The sequence below is a fragment of the Emiliania huxleyi genome (genome assembly GCF_000372725.1).
Source record: "Emiliania huxleyi CCMP1516 chromosome Unknown EMIHUscaffold_129, whole genome shotgun sequence".
Classification (NCBI taxonomy): domain Eukaryota; phylum Haptophyta; order Isochrysidales; family Noelaerhabdaceae; genus Emiliania; species Emiliania huxleyi.
Genome location: NW_005201298.1, coordinates 215086 through 231842, shown reverse-complemented (window position 1 = coordinate 231842; position 16757 = coordinate 215086). Strand labels below are relative to the sequence as shown.

At 64.9% G+C, this 16757-nt stretch overlaps 6 protein-coding genes across 6 annotated transcripts; 3 read left to right on the top strand and 3 right to left on the bottom strand.

Moving 5' to 3' along the window:
* Nucleotides 1-576: 576 nt before the first annotated feature.
* On the top strand, nucleotides 577-2141 carry EMIHUDRAFT_226004 (hypothetical protein; the record flags this gene model as incomplete). Its single annotated transcript, XM_005789397.1, has 4 exons — nucleotides 577-728; nucleotides 863-1325; nucleotides 1406-1820; nucleotides 1858-2141. The coding sequence occupies 4 exons, from the start codon at nucleotides 577-579 to the stop codon at nucleotides 2139-2141; spliced, it is 1314 nt and encodes a 437-aa protein (XP_005789454.1).
* A 364-nt stretch (nucleotides 2142-2505) lies between these two features.
* Nucleotides 2506-5704, bottom strand: EMIHUDRAFT_440481 (hypothetical protein). The gene is made up of 10 exons (XM_005789396.1): nucleotides 5172-5704; nucleotides 4982-5110; nucleotides 4711-4823; nucleotides 4511-4637; nucleotides 4301-4438; nucleotides 3885-4019; nucleotides 3535-3642; nucleotides 3285-3344; nucleotides 2912-3136; nucleotides 2506-2832 (listed from the first exon to the last, which is right to left on the bottom strand). Exons 1-10 carry the CDS (start codon nucleotides 5673-5675, stop codon nucleotides 2626-2628), a joined length of 1746 nt encoding a protein of 581 aa, XP_005789453.1. The 5' UTR covers nucleotides 5676-5704; the 3' UTR covers nucleotides 2506-2625.
* Nucleotides 5705-7670: 1966 nt separating this feature from the next.
* On the top strand, nucleotides 7671-8019 carry EMIHUDRAFT_226002 (hypothetical protein; the record flags this gene model as incomplete). Its single annotated transcript, XM_005789395.1, has 2 exons — nucleotides 7671-7829; nucleotides 7897-8019. The coding sequence occupies 2 exons, from the start codon at nucleotides 7671-7673 to the stop codon at nucleotides 8017-8019; spliced, it is 282 nt and encodes a 93-aa protein (XP_005789452.1).
* Nucleotides 8020-8077: 58 nt separating this feature from the next.
* On the top strand, nucleotides 8078-8662 carry EMIHUDRAFT_226001 (hypothetical protein; the record flags this gene model as incomplete). Its single annotated transcript, XM_005789394.1, has 1 exon — nucleotides 8078-8662. The coding sequence occupies one exon, from the start codon at nucleotides 8078-8080 to the stop codon at nucleotides 8660-8662; it is 585 nt and encodes a 194-aa protein (XP_005789451.1).
* Nucleotides 8663-11049: 2387 nt separating this feature from the next.
* On the bottom strand, nucleotides 11050-11697 carry EMIHUDRAFT_110037 (hypothetical protein; the record flags this gene model as incomplete). Its single annotated transcript, XM_005789393.1, has 1 exon — nucleotides 11050-11697. One exon carries the CDS (start codon nucleotides 11695-11697, stop codon nucleotides 11050-11052), a length of 648 nt encoding a protein of 215 aa, XP_005789450.1.
* A 1653-nt stretch (nucleotides 11698-13350) lies between these two features.
* On the bottom strand, nucleotides 13351-15834 carry EMIHUDRAFT_362303 (hypothetical protein). The gene is made up of 5 exons (XM_005789392.1): nucleotides 14934-15834; nucleotides 14769-14797; nucleotides 14483-14599; nucleotides 14229-14332; nucleotides 13351-14161 (listed from the first exon to the last, which is right to left on the bottom strand). The coding sequence occupies exons 1-5, from the start codon at nucleotides 15817-15819 to the stop codon at nucleotides 13801-13803; spliced, it is 1497 nt and encodes a 498-aa protein (XP_005789449.1). The 5' UTR covers nucleotides 15820-15834; the 3' UTR covers nucleotides 13351-13800.
* Between the last annotated feature and the right edge of the window lie 923 nt (nucleotides 15835-16757).

Genomic DNA, 16757 nt, shown 5'->3' with positions numbered 1-16757 from the left:
CCGAACTGAGGCGCCCGTGGGGACCCCGCACTTCCCTTCCCCCCTCGGAGGGCCGGACTGAGGCGTCGAGGGCCCCGCTCTTTCCCTCGCATAGCGGCCACTCTTCGGATCGCTGGTCGAGCGACCCGGGGGATGCCCCGCGCGCCTGACCCAGGCGCGAAAACGAATCTGCGAGGCGTGGCCGCTCACGCGGCCCGATGGGGAGGAACGGGGCGAGCTCCCTCCAACCCACCCGCGCTAGGTCTCGGGTTTGACGCATGGGGTCACTCCCGCGAAACTCGGGAACTAGCCGGGGCAGTCGGAGAAGGGGCAACTCCGTGCACTGACGGTCGGCCGCCAGAAAACACGCCTGCGTGGATCGCGTCACACCAATCCTCGCTACCCAACGCGGCCAAAGGATATCCACCTCGAGAACCTCGAGAGACTATCACCGGCACACCACCGGAGCCTAAGCGACAAGAATTTTACAACGGCCTGGCTCGGGACTGGGCACGGGACTGGCTCGCACTGGCACTAACACAGGGCGGCGGCTACGGCCGTACCATGCGGAATCGACCCTATCAAGTGCTCAAGTGAATGGCGGTGCCCGTCGCTTGTGGCCCGCTGGCCGATGGCTCTCTGACCGTCCCCGGCATCCAACCTAGTCCGGACTTTGCACCGTACGCGGTGGATGTCGTCGCAAAGAAGGACGGCGTCAGCAGCGCGATCGCCTCCAATAAGATGAAGCGGTTGCACAGACAGACAGGTCTGGTGATTCGCCGTCGTCGCACTCGAATGTTACCCATGAAGAGCCATTGGTGAACGTCTGGTGTCGCACGACCGCCGTCGATGATCAGATTTTTCCGTCTCTGTGTTGATCAAGAGTCGCTCCGTTGATTTTCTCGTTGACCGACGCTCTGGTGGTTACGTTTGGCTATCTGCGCGCGCACGGAGCGCACGGCGTCAGCGTCAGCGTCGGCCACGCGGCGGCAAAAGGCAAGCTCACATTGCTGTGGTGTGCGGAAGGCGCGCACGCAAGAGCAAGAAGCGAGCGGGCGCGCGCCGGCCACGTGGCAACAATCATGGCCGACGGTGGTTCATCGCAGTCGTCAGGCGCGCCGTCGTGCGGCTTGCGCCGCTGGAAGCTGTCGCGCCTCGACATCGTGGTTCCGGAAGGCACCAACACGAGCGAACTTGCCGTCGCTAGCTATGTTGATGTCGATGAGGCGCTGCCACTCGAGCCGTTCGCCAATCGAAAGATTGCCGGGCCTCTCGACAGAGACCAAGCGATCGCGGCGAGGCGAGTGCAGGCGGAGATGCACGAGGCCACTGTGGGAGGCTCGAGAGTGCGGTCCGCGGCTACGCACACTGGTTGGTGACGCGCGCACACGATCGCGATTTGTCTCCTCTCGTCGTGTTGCGCGAGACGTTTGAGCACACCGGAACTCGTATTTGGCATGGAGCTTGGGTCCACCGCGCGTGGGCTCTGGCGAACGCCGCGGTCTTTCGCGACAAATCCGTTGTCGAGCTCGGCGCGGGCTGCGGGCTGCTCGGCATCAGCGTGGCGGCGGCATGTGGCCCACGGAGCGTGTGGCTGAGCGACTTTCGCGGTCACTTTCGCAGTGAGGCGACGGTGATGCACCTGCTACGCGACAATGTCGCAAGCAATCGTGCCCGGCTACCCTTGGAGCCGGCGTGCCTGCGAGTGCTGGAGCTCGACTGGTCGCAGCCGACGAAGCCGGTGGAGTGGAGCATGGACGCTGCGCAGCCACCGGCGGAGGACTCGCCACGGTCCTCCGCAGAGGCGGCAGCCGCGGGATTGCTCGTGGGCGCCGTGCGATGTCGTGATCGCCACCGAAGTGCTGTACTCTATCGAAGGCGCACGGCTGCTGGCGGCGCTGCTGCCGCACTGGCTGAGCCGCCCGCACGGCGCGGCGTACGTGCTCAACAATGCGCGCCGCACGGGCGTCGACGCGTTCGCGGCCGCATGCGAGGCGCACCAGCTGCGCGTCGAGGAGATCTCGTGCGGCGAGACGGTGGACGAGGCGCTCGCCGCGGCGACGTGCACGCTCGGAGGCGAGGAAAGGCAGGGCCCCAGGGACGATTACGTTCACTTCCGCGTGATGTGGTGCGCTCCAGACGTCTCGACCACCGGGCTGTGAGTCTAGAGAGACGTCACAATCACTGGAGTCTGGAGGTCCTCGACTAAATCCGTACGTACAGCCGTAGTCACGAGGTACAGCTTTACTACGGTTTGGGCTCAACGAGGTTTTCCGGAAAACAAAAAGGAAAACAGAGGGTCCCCAGCACTTTGCGTTTCCGGAAATTTCCAGGGAAAACAAAGGGTGTTTGGTGCTCCATTCTGGAAACTCGCGAGTTTCCCTGAGTCTGAGAGCTGGTCTGGGGCAAAATCTGAGGCAGCTACGACCTACGAGCACCACGCTCGAGTACGAGTGCCTACGCTACTAGATGCCCTCTCCCCGAGGAAATCGACAAAATACCCAGGCGGTCGCAGGGTAATTTCCAGGAACACACAGCTCGCAGCTCGAAAAGAAAAAGACTCGGCCGTGCGCCGCCGTCGCGCACACAATCTTATATATCTCAGCACATATATCTCACCAGTGATCATCAGCTGCCGCCCCCGTCTCACGCCACGGGCGCGCCGAGCTTGCCCTTCCAGTCCGCGTCGAAGCCGGTCGCCGCCGGTGTCAGCCGCTCCACAGAAGGGCCCTCGACAAACGCGGCGCGCGGTCCAGTGCGGATGTGCCGCTCTGCAATCATCTCGGCGAGGTCGTAGATCTCGCGCCAGTGCTCGTCCATGGCGGCGGCGAGCTTGGCGACGTCCCTCCCCGCCTAAACACAATCCGCAAGCCAACTCAGCAATCTCGGGTGATCTCGGGTAATCAGGGGGGGCAACCCCGGTTAATCTCGCCGGCTGCAGCTTCCGAGCCAGATTCGCCGCGGCGAACACCTCGGCGCGGTGCTCGCCGAGCAAGCCAGAGAGGGCGGCTGCCGCGCCGCCCTTTTGCAGCGCCTTGAGCCGGTCGCGGGTGAGCTTCTGCTGCAGGATGCGGCTGTCCCCCTCGGCGAACTTGCAGCAGAGCAGCATGTCGACCAGCTCGAACCCCGTCGCGTGCATCAGTGCGTAGCTGCCGACCTGTACTCTCGGACAACCTCGGGTTATCTCGTGCAATCTCGTGCAATCTCGTGCATCAGAGCGTTGCTGCCGACCTAGACTCTCGGATACTCTCGGGTAATCTCGTGCAATCTCGAGAAATCTCGTGCATCAGAGCGTAGCTGCCGACCTCCTTGCGCAGCGCGTGCGCGCGCTCGAGCGCGACGTCGATGCAACGGATCTTGGCCACCTACCCAGCTCATTAACTAACTCATCTCCCGGACCTTGGCCAACCTACCCAAGATCCGGGAGGAGCAGGAGCACGAGGGATGAGCGCAACTGGGCCCCGACCGAGGAGAGGCTCGTTGGCGACGGGGAATCTCCGGCAAGCTCGGGCAATCTCGGATACTCTCGGGCAATCTCGGGGACTGGTTGGCCACCGCGATCGCATCGACGAGATCCGCGTCCGGGATGGTGCCTGCGCGCAGGCAGCTGTTCAGCCGCTGCTCGACGCCAGCAGTGAAGGCTGCCATCTGCTCGAGCGCCGCCTACAGGGACGTGTCGGGGACGTGTCCTCGGCTCACCTTGGCTCCTCTCCTCTCGGCTCCTCTCGGCTCCTCTCGGCTCCTCGCGGCTCCTCGCGGCTCCTCTCGGCCCCTCTCGTTCCTCTCAGGCCCTTTCGGCTCCTCTCGGCCTCACCTCGGCTGCCCCTCAGCTGCACCTCGGCTCACCTCGGCCACCCCTCGGCCTCACCTCGGCTCCTCTCCGCTCCCCTCTCGGCTACCCTCGCCTCGGACTCGCGGAAGACCGCCTTCAGCTGCGGCATCTCGGACAGGCGCACCTCGCCCGCAAGCCCGTTGCAGACCTTGCCGCGCGCGTACTGCTCGGTGCGGAGGTGAAGCACGCGGCAGCTCGCCAGGGCCGCCTGGAGGTAGGTCGCAGGGCACCAGCGGTGATCGCATGCTCCGTGCGCCGAGAGGAGCCGAGGTGAGCCGAGAGACAGCCGGGAGAGAGCCGAGAGACAGCCGAGAGGGAGCCGAGAGGGAGCCGAGATGGAGCCGAGGTCGCGAGGGGCCTCGCCTCTGCGAGAGATAGAGCCGAGATAGAGCCGAGATAGAGCCGAGAGAGAGCCGAGATAGAGCCAGGATAGAGCCGAGATGGAGCCAGGATAGAGCCGAGATGGAGCCGAGGTCGCGAGGGCGTCGCCTCTGCGATCGCGAGCCGTCCCGTGAGGAGGCGCTGGCCGATCACCTCGATCCGCATCCGCTCGTCGGTGGTCTGCACGTACGCGTCGTTTCGCACGTCCGCGAACTTGTTTAGCATCGCGTCCTTTGGCAGCCGGACCTACCTCAAGTGCATCCGCTGCTTGGCCAGCGGACCGGCTCGCTCCGCGTGGCGGCCGGTGGTTAGCGTGGCCTTGTCGAAGCAGACGCGCGCGTTGTCGAGGTCGTTCGCCACCGTCTTTGTGCCCATGTCCTCGACGGTGATGCCGGGCAGCAGCTGCCCCTCCGCGTCGCGCATCGAGAGGAGGAAGGCGTGCGGCCTGACCAGAGCCCACTCGGCACTCAGTACTCTCACTCACTCGGCGTCGCAACGAGAGGAGGGAGGCGTGCGACCCGTGGCTCTCTCCGCCGATGACCAAGTCTGCGATGACGACGCCGCGCTCGGCCGTGTACCCCTGCGATATCCAGTTCTTGGCCGCCTTGTCGCTCGGCGTGTGCAGGACGAACTGCGACAGCGGGGCTCGGGGTCTGACTCTGTGGCAGAGACGCCCGCCACTGTGTCGAGGTATGCCAGAGGAGGCGGCCGCCGGCGCGCTTCATGTACGATGTTGGCGGGGGAATGGCAGGGGTGGCGCAGGCGGAGGGTCGTCTACCTACGGCGCGCCTCTTGCGAGCCCGCGTCCCACTCGCAGGTAGTCTCGACGATCAGTCCAGACAGCACGCCCGCCTGCGCCTCTGTCAGCAGGAAGCAGCCCAGCTGGCCCGCCGCCTGGATGTCGCGCAGGCTCGCCACCTGCTCGGGTGATCGCGAGTGATCTCGTGAAATCTCGGGTGATCTCGCGCAGGCTCGCCACCTGCTCCGGCCCGCCCAGCCCGACTATCGAGCCTGCGAACAGGTTGAACTGGACGGTGAAGCGGACACCAAAGCCGCCTAGGCCGACGGTGGCGAGGAGGCGGTGCGCGAGGAAGAACTTCTCGGGCGCGTCGCGCATGTCCGTGAAGGAGAGCAGGTTCGACTTGACGAGCTCCCTCAGCACCGCCGCGCTCCGAGCCGGGTCCGTCGCCGCCGGCACGTCACGCACGGCGTCGAGGAAGCGCTCTGTCCACGCTTGGACCGTGGCCTCGTCGGACGGGTCAAACGGCGGGCTCGCCGCGCTCGCAGTCCACTCCTGGTCAGAGTGCTCGACCGACCTCGCTGTGCTGAGAAGGGAGGCCTGCGAGCGCAGCACCGCTGGCACGTGCACGCCGAGGCTGCGCGCAGCCGTGTTGGCGATGGCGCGACTGCCAAGGAGCTGCCCGTGCTTGATTTGGCGCACCGACCTCGCGGCGGCGCGGTTCGCCAGACGGAGTGTGTTCATTGGAAGATTGACGGATCAGTCACAAAGCACAGAGCTTTCAGCCTTGATGACCAGAAAAAACAAATCGCATGCTGAGTCGATTCATTGATTGAACTCCCACCCCTCGTTTGGCTTGAAAATCGCGCTCTACATCGCTCTACAACGCACGCAGTTCGTCCCGCGCCCGATGTAGAGCTCTACAGCTCTACAGCGCTCCAGAGCGCTCTCTCTACAGCTCTACAGCTCTACAGCTCTTCAGCGCTCTACACTCTACATCCTCTACACCCTCCCTCAGGTTGACATGCGATATGCCGATTCCACCTCTCGCAGGTAGTTGTACTGGTCGTTGGTACGAGTGCAGACGGCGCTTTTGTACCAGACTGCAGTCGGCATAATTGCGCCTGCCTGCAGCAGCCGGAGCAGAGTAGCGTGTCGAGCACGGTCAGGCATGGAGTAGAAGGAGGCGCACACGAGCGCAGTCCAGCCTTGGTTGTCTCGCAAGTTGACTTCCGCGCCGTGCCGCAGCAGGATGTCCACCACCAGCACGTTGCCGCCTTCAGCGGCGAGCATCAGGACAGCGCCGTCTCGCCCCGCCCATCTTGCTGGTCGATCTCAGCACCGCGCTGCAGCAGCATATGGACCAGCGCCGCCTCTTGCTTGGCCCTGCCATTCATACCCCCGGTCCCTCTGGCTGCAAGCCCCAGCAGCGTCCTGTACATGGGCTGGCCCTTTGAGTCCTGCTCGTACTCGTACATCGCGTTGATCTGCCCACCGCCGTCCAGCCACGCCCGCGCCGTAGCCTCGTCGCCCTCCTCGATTGCTCTGCACAGCGCCCGAAGCTTCTCTCGCTCCTCTCGCTCGCGAAGATAGCGCTCGAGACTCGCAGCCTCCGCCTCTGGCTCCTTGGCTGGCAGCACGCCCGCCTTCCTCTCTGCCGTGCGCTGCTCCGACGCGCGACGCTTCTCTCTCAGCCGGTCCAGGTGCGCCTCGTACTCCTGCAGCTGTGCGTCACTGGCCTCGATGTCGACTGTTTTGGGGGCGGCAAGCACTGATGCAAGGGCGGCGAGCTTCGGAGGTAGCATCGGCGGCAGCTGAACATCGTCGCAGTATACTGCAGACGACAGCAAGGCGCACACTTGCGAATCCTGCTCCTGCTGGAAGGTCGACGCTGCCATATCTCGCCATTGCACCGCCAGTGACCGCATTTTCTCGATCATGAATCGCGTTGCCGGCTCACTCAGCGCGAGGCTAGCTGCAGCGGCCTTCTCGACAGCGGAGTATGTTGCCTCCATGCTCATCAGGAGGATGAATTCTGATAGCCTGCGAGCAGAGAGGGGGTTACGCGTGCTGGGCAGGCGGACCAGTGTCGCTGCTACGCACCAGTCCGACGAGCCGTAGCTGGGATCGCCGCTTCCTCCACGGAGCAAGTAAGCGGCGAGGGACTCCGCGGCGTCCTGCGTTTCCCCGCAACGCAGCCGCATGATCTGCGCTCGAGCAGCATCGTGATGTACTTTTGCATCTCGCTCAGCATGCTTGCTTTCGTGTCGCTTGCGCTTCTTGCCCGCTGCAGCCCACTTGTTGCGGGCTTGCCGGTATGCTCGCTCTTGACCGTCTCCGAGGTGAGCGAAGTCTTCACGGCAAGGAGCCGGAGGGCCATCGTTGCCGCAGGTCTGGCCGCCGTCGAGGGCGCCACCACCGCTGCCGCTGCAAGCGGAGATATGCGCGCTGGCCGCCTTACTTGTCCTCGTGCTCGCACTACTCATTGGATTGGTGATTGCGCTCGCATTGGGGTTGCTTCCCTTAAGAGCAGAACTGACACCGCCCCCTCCGCCCCCCGCGCCGACTCCGACGCACCCAATGCCCCCGCCGCCACCATTGTCTCTGCCTGGCGTGCAGCCGCCATTTTCTCCGCCCGGCGTGCCGCCGCCATTGCCTCCGCCCGGCGTGCTTCCCGCCCGCTGTTTTGTTGACCTGTCCAAGCAGCGGTCGGCGAAAGCTCCCCCAGTCATATCTCCGATGATTGTTGGCGGCACGGAGGTGGCTCCTCCTCGTCTCTACCCGTTCCTGGTGTACATAGCGGAGGAGGACTTCTGGGGCCAGTCTTACTGCGGTGCGGTGCTCATCCACCCGCAGTGGGTACTCACTGCCGCGCATTGCGGGACAAACTTCGAGCGAGTACGCGGCCGACTGCGCCAGTCACCTCTTGCTTTGCACGTTGACCATCAACTCCCCTCCCTCTTAGGTTCTACTCGGCGGGCACGCCATGAGCAAGTTTGAGGCTGGCGACGACTGCACGGAGACGATCAATATCGAGTCGATTATTCCAAACGCCCTCTACAATGCAGGCATCGAGCTTCGGTTGTAGCAGAGAAGGTTCCGGTTATGCAGCGCACTACTGACAGTATAATCTCTGAGCAGACACGATGGACAACGACATCACCCTCATTAAGCTGCAACGGCCAAGCGAGTACGCACTGATCGACCTCGACCAGCCTGGCGACAACACGTGGCACGAAGTCGGGACTAACCTCGTAACGGCAGGTTGGGGCACTCTGTCTGCTGGTGGCGGAACGCCCGACAAAGCGCAGCATGTCACTGTACCAGTCGTGCCGGACTGCGAGGACACCAACTACGGCCCGAGTGTCGGCATAGAGTACAATCCCGAGACGATGGTTTGCGCTGGGACGGTCGGCCTGGACACATCGGCGGTCACGGACATGTACTCCATGTTCTACCAGGCCTACTCCTTCAACCAGGACATTAGCGTGTGGAACGTGTCTGCAGTCACGACCATGGAGCGCATGTTCTGCTTCGCATCCGTCTTCAACCAGGACATCAGCGCGTGGGACGTGTCGGCGGTTACTACCATGAGCTCCATGTTCTGCGGCCACAACTCCCTGAGCGACTGCAACAAGGCGCTCATCCACGCCAGCTTCGACGCACAGACGAGCGCCTGGCCCTACGATTCCTCCTCGCTCGCGTGGGGCTCGCTCGCGTGCCCTCCCTAAGTAGGTAAGGTAAGGTAAGGTAAGGTAAACTTCTCCACACGAGGTGGTGGGGCAAGGGGTGCGACCCTCGCGTCACCACGTCTCTAACGACAGGAGCCCCACGGCATTAAAGTAGGCGTTGCTTCTGTCAGTCTCACGGGTAGGATCGCTTGCAGAGATCGGCGAGGCGTGTGAGAAAAAAGCTACTTTGAAAAACAACTTTTCATCTCCCTCGCTGCGCCTTGGACGGTACTTGGCCTAGCGCCTCCCAGAGCTCGAGCTTGGCCCTAATGGCCTGGGCGTAACCTGCGACAACCTCCTGCTGGGTCGACAGCGCCCCCTCCCACTTGTCCGTCTCGTGGGCCAGGAAATCGGAGATGACGCTGTTCTCCAGGCCCCGCCGCTGCTCGCCCCGCTCCGCCTCAAGATCGCGGACGCGCTGGTTGAGCGTCGTGGCGCGCGCGGCCAGCGCCTTGACTTGCTGCTCGTGGGCGACGCGGGACGGCGGTTGCGAGCTCGGCGCCTCCCTCCGGCGCGGAGACAGCGTCGCATATGTCCTGACTGCCGGGTAGAGCCCTCTCCTCGATGCGGGGGGACCGCTTATGATCGAGTCGATGCGCTTCCCAGCAGCTGGCGGCTGCAACCGGCTCGCCGACTTGCGCAGGGGCGGCTGCCTCCTCATGGCCGCCGTCGTAGTCGCGTACTCGCGGGCCGCCTCGCGCCTGCGGCACGCCTCCTGCCGCTTGTTCGCCTCCGCATTCAGCCGGCGCGCGTGGCTCTCTCGCGCGGCGAGCTGGAACTTGGAGACGTGATACTGGCTATTGCAGGGAGGGAGCCGGACCGGCGCGCCCGGCTTCGGCCGAGCGGGCTCTGGCGCGGCCTCCCATTTTCGCTCCTCCGCCTCAAGCTTGGCCTGCCTCTCGAGCTGCAGAAAGTCCATCGGACGATGGTACTCCTTGCGCTGGGCGAGGACCTGGCGCCGGCGCGCCTCAGCTTCCCGCTCCAGCTGCTCCGAAAAGGCCTGCTCCTTGATCTGGTACATTGGCGTCTCCTCGAGACGGCTCTGCGCCACGGCCCACATCTTCAGCTGCTGCAGCCAAGACTGCTGCTCCAGGCCGTCGGCGCCGGCTGGCTCTGGCGGACGTGCGCTGGGCGGGAGCTTTTGCCCTGAGCGGAGCAATTCATTCAAGTCGATCGCTCCTGTCGCCGGCGCCTCTGTCGCCGCCGTGGGGGCCTCGCCCCCGTCGAGCATTGCGCTTCCGCCAACCAGCGCACTCTCAGAGCGATTGCAGTCCGCATCGACCATCCGCAGCGGTTACGGAGTTCGCGTGTGTCATATACAATTGTGCATACGTGCACAGAAGAAAAATGTGGACGCCCTCTCGGATGGCAATGGAACCAACAGCGCCTTTTGCTTAGTTTCCAACAAGAGCTCCATTTTTACGCTCCATTTTTTAGGGCAAGGCGTCTATTCGGTGCTCTGCACGTTAGAGCGTGCGGCAGGCGTGCGGCAGGCACCTGCCGGACGCAAATGGGGCCGCCTGGTGGCCTCCGAGCGCCAGCCGAAGCAACCCTCGTCGTGCCCCGACACCCCCCCGACTCATGATGTGCCGCTCTTGCCTGTGTGGCCGCTGACGGCGGGACCCCGTGCGCGGCTGCGCCGCAATCTCGTCACTGCCGTCGTCACACCTGTCCACAGATGCGACGGGTGCCTGTCCGACCGCCACAAACAGGCCTCGTTGCGGATCGCCAGCCCGCCCGTTGCCTCCGCAGACGCCCAGCTAGCCGAATCGTCGTTACCTTCCGCAGACCGACTTCGCGAGCGAGCGGGCGCGTTCTAGATGACGGTCACGCCCAACTCACCGGCCTTGTGGCCTGAAACCGATTCTGAGCCCTGCCTCCCCCGAGCGGGTATGGCCGCTGCCCGGCGGCCCGCGGTACGATTCGGTCCCGCCACCTCCCCGCCGTCCCGGTTCCCGCAGGTGAATTAATGCGAGTTCGCCACCCTCCTCGCCGCCCTCTCCGCCACTGTCGCCTCCGCGCTCTCCTCCGCCGTCGCCGCCGCCCTCGCCTCCACCGCCCTCTCCGCCACCCTCCCCGCGGCCTTCTCCACCGCCCTCTCCGCCGCTCTCTCCTCCGCCGTCGCCGCCGCCCTCGCCGCTGCCGTTGCCGCCGCACTCCTCCCCGCTGCCGCCCTCACCCTCCCCGCCGTGCCGTCGGTCTCGCCGTCGCCTTCTTCCGTGTCGCTGTCGCCGCTCCGCCGTCCGTGTCGCCGTCGCCGCCTCGGATCCGTCCGTGTCGCCTTCGCCGCCTCCGTCCGTGTCGCCGTCGCCGCCTCCGTCCGTGTCGCCGTCGCCGCTGCCTTCCTCCGTCTCGCCATCCCCGCCGCCGATCTCACCTTTGCCGCCTCAATCCATGTCGCCGTCGCCGTCGCCGCCGTCGGTCTCGCTTTCGCCGCCTCTGTCCTCGTCGCCGTCGCCGCCGCCGCCGTTGGAATCGCTCTCCCCGCCGCCGTCGGTCGTGTCGACTTCGCCGCCTCCGTCCGTGTCGCCTTCGCCGCCTCCGTCCGTGTCGCCGTCGCCGCTGCCTTCCTCCGTCTCGCCCTCCCCGCAGCAAGCTCGCTTGCCGTCGCCGTCGCCGCCATCGGTCTCGCTTTCGCCGCCTCCGTCCGTGTCGCCGTCGCCGCCTCCGTCCGTGTCGCCGTCGCCGCCTCCGTCCGTGTCGCCGTCGCCGCTGCCTTCCTCCGTCTCGCCCTCCCCGCAGCAAGCTCGCTTGCCGTCGCCGTCGCAGCCATCGGTCTCGCTTTCGCCGCCTCCGTCCGTGTCGCCGTCGCCGCCTCCGTCCGTGTCGCCGTCGCCGCCTCCGTCCGTGTCGCCGTCGCCGCTGCCTTCCTCCGTCTCGCCCTCCCCGCAGCAAGCTCGCTTGCCGTCGCCGTCGCCGCCATCGGTCTCGCTTTCGCCGCCTCCGTCCGTGTCGCCGTCGCCGCCTCCGCCGTCGGATTCGCCTTTGTCGCCTGCTCCGTCCGTGTCGCCCTCGCCGCCGTCACATTTCGGCATATACACAGTTTCCACATGTGCAAGTTCTTCTTGATGCACACGGCGGTGCAGCCCCCGGCCATAGCGGGCAACTCAAGGCATCGACGCTCTCGCCGAAGCCCCTGTGCACTGTCCGGCACTTGCCGCCGTTTTATTCGGCGCAATGGCCGGCGTTGAAGCTCCGAACCCAGGCGCAGCCGAGCCCATTTCTTTCAGAGACAATACCAACAACCTCTTTCACTCATTCTTAAAACAGTACCGGCCGGGATTTCGAAGATAGTGCTAAAATGGATACCTGCCTGGAGAATGGCATTTAATTTCGCGGACCGGCTCTTAACAATCAGGTCATGTCACCGCTTAATGTGCATGTGCGTGGCCTACGTCAGAGACCAAGTGACCAGCCGTCCCGGGCAATTTGTGACCCGTCTACGCCCTCGCGCCTCGGGCGCGGCCGGCCGCCCGGCCGGCTGCCCCGTTGACTTCCCCGCCGCGCGCTACGCGTTCGTGCTACGCGTTCGTTCGCAGTAATCTGGCTTAGTTCAGAGAGGTCGGGTCGTCTCTATGCGTATCACAGCGCGGCGCTGGCCTGCGCAAAGGCGGGCATGTAGTCGAATCAATCAATCATCCCGACATTTGATGTTAGTGGCAAAACCGCGGAACCGAAAATGGCGTTTAATTTTGCGCACCTGCTGTCCGCCGCCTGCGGCGGCGCTGCGCGCCGCCTACGCGCGCTGCGCGCGCGTTTTCTCTCTCTTTTTCTGTCTTTTTCACAGTGTAATTTTACCGAAAAAATGCCATTTTTTAGTTTAGTTGTTTTGTGAAACCGCGCGGCGAATTTTCCATTGGGCGGGGTTGATTGCGGTTGTGGACGAGCCGTAGGCGGCGCCAGCAACTCCCAGACTCGAACGAAGGGGTGGGATGATGAAGAGGTCGGCTCTGGCCTCAGCCGTCACCGTGCCGGATTTGGCGCGAGACCCGAAGCAAGGTTCATCCGAGCTGGCCAGCGGGTCCGACTTCGACTTTGAGGAGCTCTCCTCCCTCTCCTACGCCTCGACTCCAAGCTCAATGTCCTCGGGATCGATGCAGAACATCCTGTCACCGCGCGAGACCCAGCGCCGCTGGCTCAAGAAACGTGAGGAGGACGACAGCAATGCTTTTGACCGGCTGGATGACCTATCGCTGGCCTGCCAAAACATCGCGGCTGGGCAAAGACAGGAGGACTGGCTGAGCTTGAACACAAGGGTGACCGCGCCCCCATTCCAAGCGCAGAGCGGTGAGCCCTGTGCCTCTCTTGTGCGCCGGGACCGTGTCTGCGTCTGCCGCTCGACGCCGACGGCTCTGGGAGCGTTCTCGGGCCAACCGTCCAACCACATCTGCACATTCGTCAGGGCGCAGAGCTTGTAAAGGCGGCACCCATTGATCGAACCCAACTATCAACACCGAGGAGGGTCTTCAGTCTTCAGTTCACCGCATCGCGGGCACGACGCCACGATCACTAGCGCCACCCCACTCTCTGACTTTTTGACCACGACGCACGAGCCTGGCCGGGGCGCGGGGGCGCGGGGCGGCGCCGGCCGCGGGCGGGCCCGCGCCGGGGCGCCCCCTCGGGCCGCGCCGCCTGGGGCCGGGCCCCGCGCACGGTATCCGAAAGATACAGTACGTCAACGTGGCTTAGCGTTGCTGAGAACATATAAATGAAAGCACGGCACAGCTGGTAAGTGGTATGGCACGCGCGCGGCACACTCACGCAAAGAAGAGGCGGGGTTGCAAGGTTTGCCACTGCGGGGCAACCTCCCTCTAGCAACCTCCGCTCGCATCGACACTCCCGCGTGATGCCGCCTCGTCACGGCATCACGGTGCACGGGCAGTCACGCAACGACACGCACGGCGACGCAGCACTGCCGCCGCCTCGGGCACGCCCCTGGGTCGAGACGGAGACCACGCTGCAGACAGCCCCCCCTGCCCGCCGCCTGCTCCGGTGGCGAGACGCCCCCACAGCGGCGCGCACACACACGCACAACACGTCCACCGCGAGAAGAGGAGCGTCCGCCCGCCGCGCCGAGCACTGCCGCCACTGCCGGCCGGCGGAACCGGCGGCGCGGGAAGGCGGCAGGCTCCAGCTCCTTACGGCGCCGTCGCCACCGCCTCGGCGAAGCCGACGCGGTCGTTGCCAAAGTCGTAGACCGAGAAGTACTTTGAGAGGAAGACGTCGCCGAGGATCCAGAGCGGGCCAGCCGGCTTTGGTACGTCCATCGGCATCAGCCCGAGGGTGCACATCTTCTTGCCGAGCAGCTCCATCTCCAGCACGTACTCGGCCGACTCGAGGCTAAAGGTCTTGCCGCCCAAGGTGAACGAGAGCGTGGGCAGCTCCCCCTTCTTGTCGCACGGAATCGAGTACTGCCCGCCCATCCCCGCCTGCGCGTCCGCGAGGCCCAGCTTGCCAATCACCTTCTTCAGCTGCTCGGTGGGGCCGACGATGAGCGAGGTGCCTGTTCACAGCCAGAGGTGTGAAGAGACGCTGTTCACACCCATCGTGGCCGACGACGAGCGAGGTGCCCGTGTCGGCGATGGCGGAGCCCTTTGTGAGGACGTCGCTTCCGCCGACCGACACTGCGTCGAGGTCGAACTGCCAGTAGCCCTTGCGTGTGATGGGGAGGTAGTGGAGGTCGCCTGTGCGGGAGATACGGGGAGATATGGGGAGATATGGGGAGATATGGGGAGATATCGGGAGGTAGTGGAGGTCGCCTGTGCGGGAGATATGGGGAGATATGGGGGAGATATGGGGGACATGGGGAGGTATGGGGAGGCAGTGCAGGTCGCCGGTGTAGTAGGAGTCGTCGACGCCGCCCAGGAAGAGCATGCCGCCCGGCGTCTGCTTCGGGTCCTTGCTCATCCAAAAGGAGAAGAGCGGCGCCGCGAGCTGGCCTGGTGATGACTTCGTTCATTAGTAACGATTAGCTGTTGAGTAGTAGTTAGCTCGTCGCGGGCTGGCCTTGCTTGAGATCTGGGGAGATATGGGGAGATATGGGGAGATATGGGGAGATATGGGGAGATATGGGGAGATATGGGGAGATATGGGGAGGTATGGGCTGGCCTTGCTTGATCAGCTCCTGCATCACCGGCGTGAGGCCGTTGACCTGCTCACAGCTGCGGGTGTGAACAGCGTCTCCTCACAGTGCTGTATGGCGGGCGTAAGGCCGTTGACCTGCTCACAGCTGCGGGTGTGAACAGCGTCTCCTCACAGTGCTGTATGGCGGGCGTGAGGCAGTGGACCGAGAGCGACGGGTATGCGAGGCCGAGGATGCCGTCGAACTTTGAGAGAACAAACGCGGCGCCGGGCTCGGTGACGGCCTCGGCGAAGGAGGCGTTCTTGAGAGTGAGCGACCCGACGCTGATCTTGTCGTGCGAGATGAAGCCGGACATCGAGCCGGACCCGTACTTGATTGCGAAGGGCGTGCCATCGCGCACAAAGGTGTCCGACTTGTCGCTTGCGTAGCGGCGGTGGAGGAAGCACGCGAGGTTGAAGCCCTTGCAGCGCGACGAGGGCACCCAGAGGTTTGCCGACCCGGTGTCGAAGACGACGGAGAAGGTCTGGGGCGGAGTGCCAATCGAAATCTCGCCGTAGTACTGCGCATCTTGGAAGTCCTTCAGCTCAACTGTCGCCGTCCCCGCGTCGCCATCCGCCGCGATGAGGTTGGTGGTGGCTCCGCCGAGGGCAAACAGCCCCTGCGAGGTCTCGTCGTTCAGCTCCAGCGCGTGCTGCCGCGCCGTCCGCTCAACCTTGCTCAACCGGACCGCGTGCACGCCCTTCTTCCGCGCAGCCGCCGGCTCCTCCCGCGCCGACTGCGCCGCGAGGAGGTGCGTCTGCGGCTGCTGCTGCGCCGGCAGGTCCAGGACGCCCGAGAGCACCGCCCCCGACGCCGCGCCGGCCGCGGCCGCCGACGGCATGACCGACGAAGAAGACGTCGGAGCGCTGTGCTGGGACGCTGCCGAGATGAGGAGGAGGAGCGTGGCGACGCCCATGCCGGCGCCGGCGACGGTGATCCAGCGCGGCAGCGCCTGCCGCCGCGCCGCTGGGTACTCCACGTAGCCCTCCGAGGCGGGGAGAAGCGGTTCCTCGCGCGCTGCTACCTTGGGGACCATGGTCAGAGCGCTCGCCGGAGACTGCCACTGGAAAAAAGAATTGCCCCCGCCTTCCTGCTGCGTGCCGTCCTGAGGACCGCCGGGTTCGGACTTTTTGGGCGGCTTTTTTTTTTGAGAGCGCCTTCGTTGTTAATAATACAAGCCCGTGGTCCCTGGTAGCAGTCACTCGCACACACACGCCGCACCGCACCGCGCGCCCGCCCGCCGCCCCGCCCAGCCAGGCGGGAAAGAGAGGAGGGGATGTGACAGCGAAGGAGGAAGCACAAGCACGTGTGGGAGGGTTCAGTTGTGCGCCACGCTGCCCGGCGTTTCTCACTTTCCGGGACAGCCCCGCCCTTTTGAGGCAGGAGAGTGACGGCTACCCCGTACGCCCTGTCACTGCTACCCCAACGCCGACCGCCCATCCGCTCTCCTCTTCCCCCCCTCGATTTTGTCGGCCCCGCAAGCCGCCCGACGTTGGGCCCCCGCCCTGCACGCCCCTGCCCCTCGCCGCCCCGCGCACACACCCTGGCCCGACACGCACATACAAGACAAACCCGGCGTCCTGCTCTCAAAAGAAACGAAAAAATGGGAAGCATCAGGGTCGCCCGTGCCGACGAGTCGAGCAGGCTCGTCGAGTAGGCGTTGGAGTAGTCGAGGGCGATGACGATGGCGCGGCTCCCGAGCGTAGGTGAAGGTGAGTCGCAGTACAGCTGCAGCGCTGTGGCGACGCCCTGCTACACACGGCCCTCTACGCTGGGGCGCCGGCGCCCTACTGGGCGCCCCCCGCTCCCTTCCCCTTAGAGCCCCCATCCCACTAGCCCCCCCCCGCGGTCCCTCGCGGTCGCGCGACGCCGCACCAATGGCGCGCTGTGCCTCGTCCGCGAGCGCCGACCCGTTTAACAATCCTCTACGGCTGTTGCTGCTTAATGTGCATGTGGCTCTACGTCAGCCGTCCC

Excerpts from the sequence above, each read along its gene's own strand:
- EMIHUDRAFT_440481 (XM_005789396.1), bottom strand. The coding sequence starts at position 5,675 with ATGAACACACTCCGTCTGGCGAACCGCGCCGCCGCGAGGTCGGTGCGC. Across the intron at positions 4,020-4,300 it reads GACGGCTCGCGATCGCAGAG|GCGGCCCTGGCGAGCTGCCG; the intron begins GCGACGCCCTCG and ends ACCTACCTCCAG. Across the intron at positions 3,643-3,884 it reads CGGTCTTCCGCGAGTCCGAG|GCGGCGCTCGAGCAGATGGC; the intron begins GCGAGGGTAGCC and ends ACGTCCCTGTAG.
- EMIHUDRAFT_362303 (XM_005789392.1), bottom strand. The coding sequence starts at position 15,819 with ATGGTCCCCAAGGTAGCAGCGCGCGAGGAACCGCTTCTCCCCGCCTCG. Across the intron at positions 14,600-14,768 it reads AGGAGCTGATCAAGCAAGGC|CAGCTCGCGGCGCCGCTCTT; the intron begins CAGCCCATACCT and ends TCATCACCAGGC. Across the intron at positions 14,333-14,482 it reads ACACCGGCGACCTGCACTGC|CTCCCCATCACACGCAAGGG; the intron begins CTCCCCATACCT and ends GACCTCCACTAC.